The 14,411-nt window shown below is 42.5% G+C and overlaps 2 protein-coding genes and 1 long non-coding RNA gene across 18 annotated transcripts in view; 2 read left to right on the top strand and 1 right to left on the bottom strand.

The window, feature by feature from the left end:
* Window positions 1-9,376, top strand: part of LOC311631662 — a 263,842-nt gene extending 254,466 nt beyond the window's left edge. The window contains exon 2 of the long non-coding RNA XR_014796619.1: window positions 8,972-9,376. This is a non-coding gene — a long non-coding RNA (uncharacterized lncRNA). The remainder of the gene's footprint in view (window positions 1-8,971) is intronic.
* Window positions 2,528-9,075, bottom strand: LOC311631651 (uncharacterized protein). The gene is made up of 2 exons (XM_084902018.1): window positions 8,945-9,075; window positions 2,528-5,126 (listed from the first exon to the last, which is right to left on the bottom strand). The coding sequence occupies exons 1-2, from the start codon at window positions 8,974-8,976 to the stop codon at window positions 4,574-4,576; spliced, it is 585 nt and encodes a 194-aa protein (XP_084758144.1). The 5' UTR covers window positions 8,977-9,075; the 3' UTR covers window positions 2,528-4,573.
* A 2,081-nt stretch (window positions 9,377-11,457) lies between the features above and the next one.
* Window positions 11,458-14,411, top strand: part of SETD5 (SET domain containing 5) — an 88,391-nt gene continuing 85,437 nt past the window's right edge. For 5 of the 16 annotated variants that reach the window (XM_084901883.1, XM_084901872.1, XM_084901874.1 and 2 more), the window contains exon 1: window positions 11,669-11,811. The gene's annotated coding sequence lies outside the window, so the exon portion shown is untranslated. Of the gene's footprint in view, window positions 11,812-14,411 lie in introns of all 16 variants that reach the window. The other 11 variants (XM_084901880.1, XM_084901884.1, XM_084901868.1 and 8 more) reach the window with 6 other exon arrangements.

The following is a 14,411-nucleotide window of genomic DNA, read 5'->3' on the forward strand; positions in this document are numbered from 1 at the left end:
TGTTTACCAAATGTTGGTTACAGTAACATCCATAGTGGACATTTAATGAACAAATGAATATTTTTGCATATTGGCTTAGTATTTACATCAAATTGAGCCTGTTCCTTCTTAGCTATAGTCTTAAGTTCCACCATGAAACATGACCAGATTAATAAAGATTATGCAAATATGTAGAGCATTGTCTGCAATAGTTTGAAGTCTTTCCACACTAGTATGTTTTAAAATCTGATGGCAGGAATAGGAAATGGGCTAACAGGATTCAAAAGAGCTGGAATTGAGTTATATATGACACCGTCACCTAAATCCTTCTGTGACTTTTGGTTTTTAACCTTGAAGTGGGCCTCCTACACCATGGAAATGTGGAAAGATGGGACAGCAATCCTAATCTGAACACAAAATGAACAGATTATAATCTAGACATTTTGTTACTGGGAGAGTCAATATATTTTAGAAGGAACAATAGCAACATAAACACTTTTTTTTAATGAAATGAAAGGAAGATGGTTATCTCCTAGAGACTGACAGTGGTGAGAAAAGGAAACATTTGTTAAACACTTTTAAAAATAGAGGCCTGGTGCACAACCTTCATGCACTGGGAGGGGATGTTAGGGGATGGAGTCCCTCAGACTGGCCTGCAGCCTCTCAGTCCTTGGAGGGTGTCCACTCCCTGGGGTGGGCCTAAGCTGGCAGATGGATATCCCCCAACAGGTCCTTAGTGCTGCCGCTGAGGTGGGGGAGGCTCCCAGCACCACCGCTGCACTCACCAGCCATAAGCAGCGCTCCCGTGGGAGCCCACTGACCAACAGGGGGTAGCTTCTCATTGAACATTTGCTGCCTGGTGGTCAGTGTGGTCAAAGCATAGCGACAAGTTGTTCTACCATTCAGTCAATTTGCATATTAGCCTTTTAATATATAGGATGGTAGTAAGACTCTCCAGTCAATTTGCATATTAGCCTTTTATTATATAGGATGGTAGTCTTTCCAGAAACAGCCAAGACTGTAGATTCTGATATGTTCAGTGTCAAATGTAGCTCAGGTCTCCACTGCAAGAACCAAATAAGTTGAAGACTGGGGGAAAAAAAGGGGGGGGGGGGGGTATTTTAAAAGGCCTGTAGAGTGCCTAAAGTAAATAGGCATAGAAAAAGTAATACATTCTTAATTCTCATCATAGCCTTTTCTAAAAATTTCAGATGTAGAAATTTCAGTGGAGATATGGTAAAAGCTTGTAATTTCCATGAGGAGGAAAAAAAAAATCACATTCAATTATTGTACCTTGGTACATTTTTAAAAGATAAACATACAGGTCTCCTATACCAAATTTTGAAAGTGCAATATGATTTCTATGAAGGAAAAAAAATGATCACTGTTTAAAGAGACCTACACTGACCTTGTATTTGGCACTAAAGCTAACATATTTGCTAATCAGTTGTGAAGTTGTAGCTATTTGATTATATATATTCATGATAAAAGCAATTTTCACTGGAAAGGGAAATGGTATTTGTTTTTCATGAACATAACTTTCTCCATTAAAATTTTCTCTGGATCCTAGCATACTTGTTCTCCCAGTCATCCAGCCTTAACACTGGGAATCTTTTTGTGTGTGTGTATGTGTGTGTTTTTAAACGCCATCTAGTTAATTCTATAGGCATTTGAGGGTTTACTAGTACATGTGCTAAAGAAGCTGTTTTTCATACTTTTTGGCCTCAGGACTCCTTTTTAAAAACTGAGGAGCCCAAATAACTTTGATTACCATTATTTTTCCATATTATAAATTTTTTAAAAAAAATTTTAAGTTAGTAATAAATATATTACATTAACATTTTCATGGAAGTAACTACTTTCAGAGTGGATTTATTTTACTTTTTTTTTTCAAATCAGTTCTCTCAAATGTCTGCCTTAATAGAAGGCAGCTGAATTTTTTTTCTTTCCACATTTGATTATGTTACTTATTTGCATTTTGGGGAGTAATTTCATGTATTGGTCATTTGGAAAATATTAGTTAACTAAGTTTAATATAAACTAATATAAATCTCCCAAATGTTGACCCAGTTCATTATTTAATATCTAAAAATCATATTACTATCACTATATCTCACAAAAAAACAACTATGCACTGGAAAGATGTCAAGCTCCCTGGTAGTGGATACAAGTTTTCCCAAAATTCTAATTTTCACTTTAAATTTTGAATTTTATCACTAAAAACAGCAGTCAATTGTTTTCCTTGAAAGGCTCACTTCCTTTATAATCCAAAATATGTCTGCCAAATAGCCAACTCTGACAACCAAAATTTGAGTCATTCTTTCCAAACTGCACGAGTTTTTTTTTATTAAAACCACTGTCCTTTAGCATGTAGCAGAAGTATTATATGCAATTTTCCTATTTTTACCCCTGGGTGTATTATGCAAATGCATGGCAGGAAAGAATAAGTACAGTCTGGTGTCACTGTCTTGACTTATGCCAAGATGCTGACAGTTTTTACCCACCTTTGCCTTTTTACCATGTAAAAATGTCCCAATAAACCTTGAGATTTTTAAAAAAATATATTTTATTGATTTTGTACAGAGAGGAAGGGAGAGAGATAGAGTTAGAAACATCAATGAGAGAGAGTCATCGATCAGCTGCCTCTTGCACACCCCCTACTGGGGATATGCCCGCAACCAAGGTACATGCCCTTGACCAGAATCGAACCGGAGTCCCTTCAGTCCCCAAACCGACGTTCTATCCATTGAGCCAAACCGGTTTTGGCAACCTTGAGATTTTATTCAACATATCAACTATTTCAGGATATATTCTGTTGCCAAATTTTCACTTAAAAGTCTCTGACTAGCCGAAAATAACAAGCCCAGTCAAGTTTGTAGATTCATCCATTTGTAAGGCTTAAGTACACTTCTACAAAGATAATTAACAGAGTTCATGTCTGCACATAAATATTTCCTAAACAAGTTATTGTTAAAAAGTAGAGCTACCATTTTTTCTTTGCATCTACTAGTGGCAAATGTATATGGCTTTTTGTTTCTCAGCTATTGTGTTTCTTCAGGCAATGTCCTACAGTAACTTATTTCAGTAGCTTTTCCTTACAGTTTATTTGAACTTGATTCTTCCTATAAGAGCTCTGCAATATCTTAAATTCACTTTTTTTTTTTTAGCATTTTTAGACATAAGCTGTGGGTTGAACAATCTTTTTATTAAATCAATGATCCATTCTTAAATAAAAATATAAATTGGTTTATTTTGTGTTACTAAATTCTAAAATAAATTTTAGTTAAATTTAAAATTTTAGTTTTGAGCAAATACTTAAAGCACTTTTGCATAATAGGATGTACTTATGTTTATACCTAGGCACAAAGAAAATGAAAGGATTTTATATTAATAATTATGTAATACTGAGGGTTGCTGGGATGATAGAAGGTATAAACTAAAAAGTAAGTTAATTCCTAAAAACAAATATTCATACCCCAACCCTACCACCTAAGGAAATTATATAAAATTTAATATCCTCTGTTCAATTAACATCGGTAATGATCTATTTCAATACACATCATGTAGCCTTTACACACTTGTGAGAGGTAAATAACAGCTCAGTAGTATATTGTTTGACCTAAAAGACCTCCCCAAGGAGCCAGGCCCGGAGCAGCCGGGTCTGGGGTGGCCAGGCCCAGAACAACAGCTGCCAGGCTGGGAGCGGCCAGGCCTGGAACAGCCGGGTCGGGTGCAGCCAGGCCTGGAGCAGCAGCTGCCAGGCTGGGAGCGACCAGGCCCGGAATGGCCGGGCCCGAAGCAGCAGCAGCCAAGTCCAGAGCAACTAGGTCGGGAGCGGCAGTGACCAGACCCAGAGCAGCTGGTTGTGGAACGAACCAGAGCAACAGAGGCCAGGCCCGGAACAGCTCGCTCCTCGCCTGCCCCACGGCTGCCTCTCAGACATGGCTGGAAACTTTTGTGGGAACTTGAGGGTCTGCTGAATCAAGTGATGAAGGCTTAGATCTGGATGTGCTGAGTTAGTATAGCGCTGGGGTGTTGATCTGTGAGTGCCTTGGGTGGGGCCTGGATGAGGCTGGTTGACCTATTTGGAAATGTCTTTTGTGTGAAATGTATCTTTGGGCATGTGGAGGTATAATTGATATGAGAAAATGCTAAGTAACTGATTTACTATCTGAAAAGGGATTTACTATCGGGGAAAGGGAGGGAGGAAGAGACTGAACATAAACTGCACCTATGGATGAGGACAATGGGGGATGGGGAGGGGGCAGAGGGTGGGGTGGGAACCTGGTGGTGGGGGGAAGAAATGAGGAACCTTTGTAATAATATGAACAATAAAGATTGATTTAAAAAAATAATACAGTGGTGCCTCACACAACGAACTTAATTCGCTCCAGGAGCGTTTGTTATGCGAAAAGTTCGTTATGTGAAACGTGTTTTCCCATAACAATACATGTTAAAAAAAATAATTCGTTCTGTAGCATAAAATATGCTAAGATAACATAAAAAAAGATAATTTTTTTATTATTTTTATTTAGATACATCTAAAAACATAATTTAAAAAAAAAAAAACACATTTTTTAAATTTTAAGACAGACTAAGTAGAGTCTACCGAATCTTGCACATCTTCATCCATTTTCTGCTTTTTGGCCGATGGTTTCATGAAAAACCTGTCCAAAGTTGTTTGTTTTTCTCTTTTCTCCAACATCTGCCGGAAATAACGGACAAGAGTATCGGAGTAAAGATCGTTGATCCTGTTTGCTTCAGCTGAATCCGGATAGTGGGCATTGGTAAACTCCTGAACTGCTTTCCATTTGACCAGGATGTTCTTGATGTAAGCAGTTGGGATTGGTTGATTGTTTGATTGTTGCTCCTCATTATCAGATGACGCTTCCCTTTGAGCATTGTCCTGTTGCTGGACCAGAAGTGCTTGGAGCTCTTCAGTTGTCAGCTCTTCTTCGTGTTCCTCAATAAGCTCCTCTACATCCTCTTCCTCTACCTCTAATTCCAACCTTTGGGCCACTGTGATGATGTCCTTCACCACTTCTGTGTCATCAACTACTGCTTCTTCCTGGGTCCACGAAGGCACAAGCATCTTCCAAGCAGAAATGAGGGTCCTTTGTGATACTTCTTCCCAGGCCTTCTGTATACTGTAAATAAAATAAAATTAAAAAAAAAAAAAAAGACCTCCCCAAGCTTAGGCAACTAGGAAGTCAACCTTAAAAAACAAAACAAAAACCCAACACTCACTCAACTAATTTAATTACAGTTGTGAGAGCTGCTATAACATTCAAGTTGGGGACCCAAAGTAGCAGAATTGAAGACATCAAGGTTCCCTGAAGTGATGCAATGAGACTGTCCTCCCTCTCAGCGTTTGGCATTTGGTCAGTTATTGAGTCAACTTATTTCCCATTTTGATTGCCATCACTATACCAGATCTCATCACTTGGTGTCTGTACTACTGTGAAAGAAACTCCTGTCTTCAAATTTCTCCTCTTTTATAATCCTTCCTGTATCCAGCAACCAGATTAAATTTCTTAAGACTGCTATCATCAGAGAAAGAATACTGACTTATGCAATTCAAACCAGAATTCCTGGTCGTTAATTTGTTTGTGTCTACAGCAAAGTTGTTTAACCTTTAGTTTCCTACTCTGTAACTCTGGTTTATAAATCAGCACCACACCATAACGACAAAGAGGCTCACTATCTAGTACACAATTGGTACTCAATAAATAAATATTAATTTCTTCACCTAAACTGTTTTCATTAGCTTTTGCCTATAGTGTGCATTGGAATATGTTGCCATTATTTATCATGATAAAAAGTGTGGATGAGGGCAGGGCGGAGTTATCCTCCATTAACTGGACCCTAGCCCAATCAGGGTCAGCCAAAAAGCAGTGACATAACCACCAGAGTAAAACCCCAGGATTTGGCGAAACTTCGGCCATGCTGTCGGCGTGAGTGGGACAGAGCACATGCTAGGATGGAAAAGGCTCTTTTGTTTAATGCATCAGACATAACAGTTGTAAGGATATTTCATAAATGAAGTGTGATTTTTATCTGGATCTGGGTAAAATTACAATCATTATATTTTAAGATTAAAAAAAAAAAGTGTGGATGAGATTTTAACCAAAGGTCAGTAAAAAGAAAAAAGGACTGTAAGGAGTGTTAACTGAATTGACAAGAATTCATATACTAGGGTGGTTTAGTTAGCTGGTAAAATAACTCATTTTATAAAGCATGACCTGAAAATGTGTTTCTTTTGTTAGTTGGAAGATTCGATCTTAAGTAATATAAAGTAATATAATATTCATACCCTAACCCTACCACCTAAGGAAATTCTATAAAATTTAAGAATTTATAGAATTTTAAAATTCTATAGAAAACATGTTAGAAAACAATTAGCAAAGGTGACTAAGTACCAGGACAAACTAAAGGTCAGTGATAATTGTAAATTCTAGGAAAAAAAGCTGTAAAGTTGTATCATTTCATGTAACCATGATTTTGAGATCTAATCTAAGAGGCAGAAATAGTCTACCTAGTCGCTATGAAGGTATACATCAAACCGAATAATTAATTCATCAGGTTTAACCCTGGCCAACATAAATATTCGATTTAATGCTAACATAGTTCTGTAACAATCCAGTTTTTCACCCCAACAAGAATGGGGAAGTCTTAAATAAAAAATAAAAGGTTCTGTAGAAGTATGTCCTCCAATATAAAACAGGATGTTACAAAATCCTACATAATATAACAAAACCAAGGATTTCCAACCTGCAAAGTAAAATACCAGACTCCTGGATGTGACCTAACAAAGTGCTCTACAATTAAGATTGGCATAAAACAGTCAAACCAGTCTTAGCCTTGTGATGCTGATCCCTATCATATTCTGGATTAACAGTTGCAAACCATAATTGTACTAAACCTTCTCCATGCATAAAAAAATATATGGGAGCAACATTATGTAGTTCAAATTTTGCAGATCTAAAAAAATTAAAAGCCTGTACAAAACCTTCAATTCTCTCATGCAAGTTTAAGTGCTACTAGTTTTTGTCCTAGAAAAAATAGTATGGCTCTACTTCAAAAGGAGAGAGGTTGCTGGTTTATTAAAAAATAAAAAATTAATAAAAATTATAAAGCCTAAGGAAGTAAAACACAGGAAGCGGTTAAATACAGTGGTTTATACAGGAAACTAAGGAAGAGTTGAACGGTGGACAGATGAATAGATTGTATTCAGAGACCATGAGGCATCAGTTTCCTTTATGAATAGAATATTAGCAGACTTAGGTTAAGTCTGACCTAGTTTCTCCAAAAAAGGAGCCTTGTGTCTGTGTTCTGTGGACTTAAAACTATTATCTGGAAAATAATTTCACAAATAAATCAAGAAAACCAACAGGTACTGGAAATAAAAAAAATAAATCTATATCCCTGAGGAATGCTTTTAGTGGTTAATTCAACAAAATGTAACTTTTATGTGCAAAAACACAGTATTTGAAATATTTTAACATCCCCTTTAAAAGAAAAAAATCTCACCTGAAAGTTCCCAAAACTATTAACTATCACTACCTTTCTGTTTTCCCATTCAGTTTTTTGGAAGGGAAGAATTCTCCAAAAAACAATTGAGGAAAAAATTATGGACATATTGGATCAGAGAAGTGTCTCTCAAGTTGGTCTTTTTTTGTCAGATAAATAGGAATACCATAGCTCCAGGATGTTTTTAGTGTGGTTTAGGAGCTGCCAACATCAGAAGCAAATAAGAAACTTAAAAAAAAAAAAAAAAAAAAAAGCAATTCTGGTGCCTACCTCCCGTCCGTCTCAAATGAATTTGAAAACTCTGAGCTTGGTTCTGGGGATCTGCATTATGAATCAAGTCAATTCTGTATACTGAAAGTTTGAAAAAACCCTTATCCTAAGGGTCTCATATTCTATAAACTATAAAAAATATAATTGAAATCTGTTAAGGTACTATATTAGTACATAACTCAAAAAGCATTTGTGTTAAAATATATCTATTAATTTATACTTCATCAAGATGAAACTTAACTTTGATGTTTCCTGTAACTTATGATACTTATGGCCTCATCTGATGCAAGTTTTTACAAAAATGAAAACTTGGGGGATGAACTTTAAGGCTGGTTTTCATTAACATCACATCTAGTCTTATTACCATTATGGTTTCATGAAATCCCACTTTCCTAAAATTCATTATACATTCTCTTTTGAAGTAAAACTAGTCACTACTTGTTTTCTCAACACTGTTGTCCAAGGATGATTTCTTTTTATTAAAGGCTTGTTGGATTTAGCTCACAGCTAGGTTCAGCTGAAGTACAGAAACAGGTAAAATAAAACAAGACGGGACACACACACGAACTAAATGGACCACAGAGGTCCAACTTTATTTCTTTACTGCTCAGCATGAAGAGAAAGTTATCAACATCCATATTAAGTATCTTGCAATCCACAAGTTTGTGGCTATAACTATTCTGTCCATACAATTTTATATAAAATTAAAAATTCAGTTCTTTAGTCACATTAGCCACATTTCCAGTGCTCAGTATTAATATATGGCTAGTGGTTACCATATTGGTCAGCACAAATAGATAACATTTCCATAATTGCAGAAGATTCTATTGGATAGTGCTAATCTAGAGCACTAGCAAGCACACAACTGTTTAAGAGACCACAATAATCTATCAAACTTTACAAAGACATCTACATGTCATTCTATGTTATTTAGGATTGGCTACACATCAAGGAATATACTAGGAGTTTAGTGTTACTACAAGACTCAACAAGAGCCTGTGTTCAGAATAGTTAAGAGAATTCAAACAAGCAATGACAACAACCTGAGAAGTGCTATGACTCAACATGCTTGTTATGGGATCAGGAGAAAGCACTATTTTTTTTTATAGGGAGTCACTATTACAGCGATAGATCAGAGAAAGCAAGATCATAGCAGAGATGATACCTGAGTCTTAAATCTTGAAGGGTCAAGACCATCAAAGTTAGAATTCCAGCAGACAGAACCCTACAAAATGGTATAACTATTTATGATTTGGGTAAGAGAATCAATTCAGTGTGACATGAACAAAGTAGTGGTGTTGGTGTACGGAGCAAGTGAAAAAGCTGTTAAGAACAGAGATTACCCACTGAGGGACTTTGTATATCAGTGCTGATGGAATTCATCCTGTAAGTAGTTAGGAGCCAGTGAAGGAGTTACTATCAGTCATGTGGATGCTCTAGCAATGTTAGAACAATTGTCCCGGTAACATTTAAGATGGATCAGAAGAGGTAACAGGAGGCAGAGACAACTGGTTTGGAGGCTGCTTAGCATTATAGCAAATGAACTCAGAAACCGAAGAGAACAGAAATCATAGAATGGACTGAAAAGTTATTCAAAGGAGATAAGATAAAAAGGATATGTTGCTGAATCTCATGTCTAATTCTCAGTAAAGCAGTCGTTAAGATTGCCTGTACTGAGAGGTTGGGGGTAGAACCCCAGCTGAGAAAAAAACATAATACTGGTTTAAGAGTGAGGCCTCTGCTCAGGTTGGGTGGCCTTAATTGGCGTTGGAACCAATCTGTCTGGTTCCATGACTCACCGGGCTATCAAAACAGTAGAGGAGAAAGCCAATGGTATGTCTGGAGACTGGATGAGCAAGTACAACAAACAAAAAATGGGCTCAAAATATGAGTGAGAGTTGCTAAGGTGCTGCCTGATCCTGGGGGTGCAAGGAAGGGGGCCTAGAATTTCAAGATAAAACCTTATGATTTAGTAAGGGTTTCTACTGGGGTGAGTATAAAACTCAGTCTGCTTCTCACTTTATCCCCAGGAAAAAGCTACAAAAAGGATCTTTAAGTAGCAATAACACACAGTCTTGCTGTAAAATCAGTCCCAGGTGAATGCCTGAACTCCATTTTCTTATTCCACTCCTTCCATAATTACTTTGTGACACAAATTCAAGTCTGTGGGAAGACAGATATTGGGCTCACCCTCAATATCTTACATCTGCTCAAACCCCTGCAGGACAACGCCCCGGACCAGGATAAACGTGGGCAAGAGAATCGCGCCCATAATCTAGGAGGAGACTCGACATGGAGGCGATCACGAGATCGCGGGGTGTGGAGGGAGGGGTTCTTCCAGGCCCAGGGCGGTCCTTAAACGGGAGACAACAGAGAACTCCCAGAAAGGTATTGCGGCACTCCCCTCCCCCCGTCTGGAAGGGCGCGGCCTCCTCTCCGCGCCACCGCCTCCACGGCCGCTCCTTCAGGGTAAGCACCTCGCGCCGACTTTTGGAGAACTTGCCCCTCCCATCCACAAACCAGCAGGACCGACCCCCCCCCCCCCCCCCCGCCCTTCCCCTCCGGCTCTGCTCCTTTCCTCACTCCGGCGATCCCGGAGCAGTTCGGGCTCGTAGCTTTTTTAGGTGGCGGGTGCCCGGGGCGGAGCCGCAGCCGCTGCCGCCACCCAGAAGCCTCCGCCGGGCCACCCGCCCCCACCTCCGGCGCGCGCTTCCTGCCACGTTGCGCAGGGGCGCGGAGCCAGACACTGCGGCGCTGGGCCTCGCGAGGAACGTACCAAACTGCCGCCACCCCCGCCGCCCCGCGCAGTGGTTCCGCTCAGTTGGGACCTGAGCCAATAGGAAGGAGCCATTCCCCGGGCTCAGCAACCAATCAGATGTGGCGATCAGGCAAGCGGCGGGTAAACCGACTCGCCCGCGAAGGGGAGGGTGGGAAGGGGAGGGTGGCGGGACGCCCGCGCAAGGAGCCACTTTCACTGACCCTCCTCCCCGCCCCCCGCACACACCCCGCGTTAGGCCGACCGCGCCCGTAAGTCCGACTCTCCCCACCTACCTACCCACCCACCCACCCACCCAACCCACAGAGCAATGCGAGACTCCCTAGGCGGCTGCGCAATCCCGAGCCGGTAACTGACAGGCCCTTTACTCCAACCAGAACACGCCATTTGTGTTTTCACACGCGGCGGGAGACGCAGCGGCCAATCAGTGACAAGAGCTGAGCCGACAGCGCTCCTCCCTTTGCAGTAGCAATGGCTCCGTCCGGATTCGAGCCTTTTCCACTCCTCCCTCACCCTCCGGGGGCCGCCGGGCGGGCCGCATTCCTGCCTGCCTCTCACCTCCTCTTTTCCTCCCAGCGTAACAACCATGATACGCCCGAGTTCCCGCGGGAGAAGGCAGCCCCCCCCAAGTACCAGTCAGACCCCCCCTTAAGCCACCCATTCCCCCCACCGTGTCCACCGGTCTCCCTCCCACCAGAGTCCCGCTCCCCTACCTAGCCGAGGCTCTCTGAGGAGCCGGAGCTCAGAGCACAGCCTCTTCTCTAGGCGGCCCCGGCGGCTTCCGCTGATTGGCAACAAGTTGGCCAATGGGTGTGGGGCGGTGGGCGGAGAGGCCAATGGCGCGGCGGGAGGGGGCGTGTCCCAGGTGCCCCTGGCGCCGGCGCTGGTAATCCCCGTGCGGTCAGTGGCGTTTCCGCTCGGGCAGCGGCTGAGTGAGCTGCTGCTGCTGCCGCCGCCGCCGCCGCCTCAGCCGCCGGGGGAGGGGCGGCCGCCGCCCGCTTGCGCTCAGAGACTCACGCAGCCCCAGTCCCGCCAGTCCGCCAACATTGTAGTGCCGCCCCCCCCTTCCTTTGGCCCTTCCCCCACCCGCCTTTGCTCGCTCCGCCTTTCTGCCCCCACCCCCACCTCACGGGCAAGGGCCATTCCCGGCCAGGAAACGCCGTGGCGCCGCGTTGGGCCTAACTCGAGTCCTCCTGCCTCCCGGGAGTGCCGTGCGCCGCAGCCCGGGCCCAGGCCCCGGCAGCGCCTGGGATAAGGTAAGGGTCCGACAGAAAAGAGGGGACCACCTACCCTCACACCGGGCCCCGGGGGAGGGAGGGAAGGGTCACCTCCTCCCGTCTCCCCGCGCTCGCTTTGGGGACTCGGGCCTGGCCCTCCCCGGGCTCTTAAGCAGGAGGATGCTGCCCCTTCTCATCCCCCCTCGACACCCCCCCCTGTACACCATTGCATTCCTCTTTCCCAGGGAGAGAGATCCCCTTGGTGATCTAGTCGACCCCACTACCCTTTTCGTGTCTTTCCTGGGTCAGGACGCTTCCCCTCCCCCAACGCCTCTTCACCCCTTTTCCTGGGAACTGCCTTAGTCCACGTTTACCTCTGGTTTGAGGCTAGGCCCTCGGCTGCCCTCGTAAGAGACACAGGCATACTTTTTCCCCCTCCTCCCCTCCCCACATCCCCACCCCAACAAGCCCGGTTCGCGCGGCCTGGTTGGTGACAACTCTGATCGTTCTGGGGGCCTCTGTCTCTTCATAATGTTCCCGGACGCCTTTCCCCTCTCTCGTTCTCGGGTCCCATCCCCAGACGATCGCTTCCTTTCCCACGATCAAGACGTTTCCCTTTCACCAGCCCTACTTCACATTTGGTGGGGTTCTCCAAGTGGCTTCTGCCCCAGTAATCTCCGAAACAGTCCCTAGTATTGAATGTGTAGGGTTTGAGCTTGGAGTGGAGCCAGATGGTGTCGTTCTTCCCAGCCTTGGGCGTGGAGAGCGATCGTTTGAGAAGGTCTTTAAAGGCAGAAAAATGTACTACCCTTTATGGATTCCCCTTCCCCCTAGCGTGGAAGCGAAGGGATGCGAAGGGAATGACGGTGAGGAAAAGAGGGGGGGGGGACCCTGTTTTTTAAGTAGGTGAATCGCGTGAGAGGGAAAGTTGAACTGTTGGGAAAGCCTCTCCCCCCCCCCCCCCCAAATGCTAATTTATTCTATGGAGCTCTTTTGCTTCTTCCTTCTGAGGAATAACTGATCTTTCCCTTGGATCCTGACGCTGCAGCCAGCCCTGCTGGTCTGGGTCAGGGGTGCATGTATGACCTGCATTTTCTGCTTTCTCATGTTACTTGTGCAATGTGTTCACCAGTGACTCGCTTCGTGCCCAGATCTCGGGGTTCCATGGAGCTTTTGTCTATATTTTAGTTCATTTCTCCCTTTTCCTCCCTTGCTCATAGTACTGAAAGAATCCCCACCTTCCCTGCTAATGTCTTTCATCATTTGACTAAAGGAGTTGCTTATAAATAATGACTTGTAACCAAGACCATACTTGGATTTTTTTGTTGTTGTTGTTGTTGGGCAGATCCAACAACAACAACAAAAAAAACTTTTGGTTGCGTGGGATCCAGCTGAGTTGAGCATTTATGAGCTTTTCAGGAGCATGTTCGAGTACCCCCCTATTTGGGAAAATTTCTTGGTGGTTAATTTTATATCACTAGTGCTTTTAGGTCACTCATGAAAAAAAAAAAGTTATTAGTTGTAATTTTAGATGTGTGGAATATGAGCTGGGGCTAACGCAAAGAATAGTCACATATTCTGGGCCTCTTGAAGAACCCAAGAAATTTTTTCTATTGGATTTCTTCCAGTTTCCACAGGAGGATCATTCATTTTCTTCTATAGCCAAAAATTCTGGTCAGTTATAGGATTAGAGTTTTTAAGGTTTACTCAGACTGTCATGAAGATTCAGAAATGAATTATGTCCTTTGGTAGGGCATAACACAAGTCTCTGTCTCTAGCTGCAAATTTAAATTTGACTGTAAAGAGAGCCCTTGAAAAATTGGCCTTTTCAAGACTAAAGCTTAATCTTCACCCTAAATTGCTGGCTTAATTAAAATGGATATCTGGAATTTGGTAAATATTGGCTTTTCTAATAAAAGGCCCTTAGTTTAAAACTACAAGGACCTTAGGATTGTTTCTTTCTAAAAGCATAATTCCAGCTCTTCTGGCATGGAGCATTGGTCAAAAAAAAAAAAAAAAGTGTGTAAGGAGTGGGGGTGGGGTAAGGAAAAGGTTGTTCTTTGGGTTGGATCACAGGACTGAGTATACAAGGCAGCAGCAGCTGCTGGCTCTGGAACTCTGGTTGCTACGTGAGAAGCTTGAGTAGTGCTGGCTGCCGTCTCCAGGGAAGGACAGCAGTGCAGCGTCCATTAATGCTGTTGGCTGCAGGGAGCTAGGCAATAGCTAGCTGCTTCAGGACGAAGAAGAAACCTTGCTTTCCTGGGAATTTTCATTGCTGAGCTGGTTTGCATTTTATTGGTGGGGAGATGAGAATTCATAACCTTCTACCCATTTATGGGTATTAGCAGCATCTGGAAACTGGATCATAGTTTTTCTTTTTTGTTTGTTTTTTGGGGTGGGTTTTTTTTTGTTGTTGTTTTGGCAGATTTTTGCTTTTTGTCTGTGGATTTGTGCTTGAATAGGACTGAAAGTTTAATTAGAGTTTTAATATTGCAGTCCATTTCATATTTTGCTGTGTGTCTTCTTTCATTTGTTAGGCCATATTTACCTTATTGAATAGATGTTTTGTAAGCATTTTACTAAATTTGGAATCTTAAACTCTAAAAAGAAGCGCCCTTTTCAGAATGACTTGTAAATAT

This window comes from Pipistrellus hanaki (genome assembly GCF_964339955.1).
Source record: "Pipistrellus hanaki genome assembly, chromosome: 13".
NCBI lineage: Eukaryota > Metazoa > Chordata > Mammalia > Chiroptera > Vespertilionidae > Pipistrellus > Pipistrellus hanaki.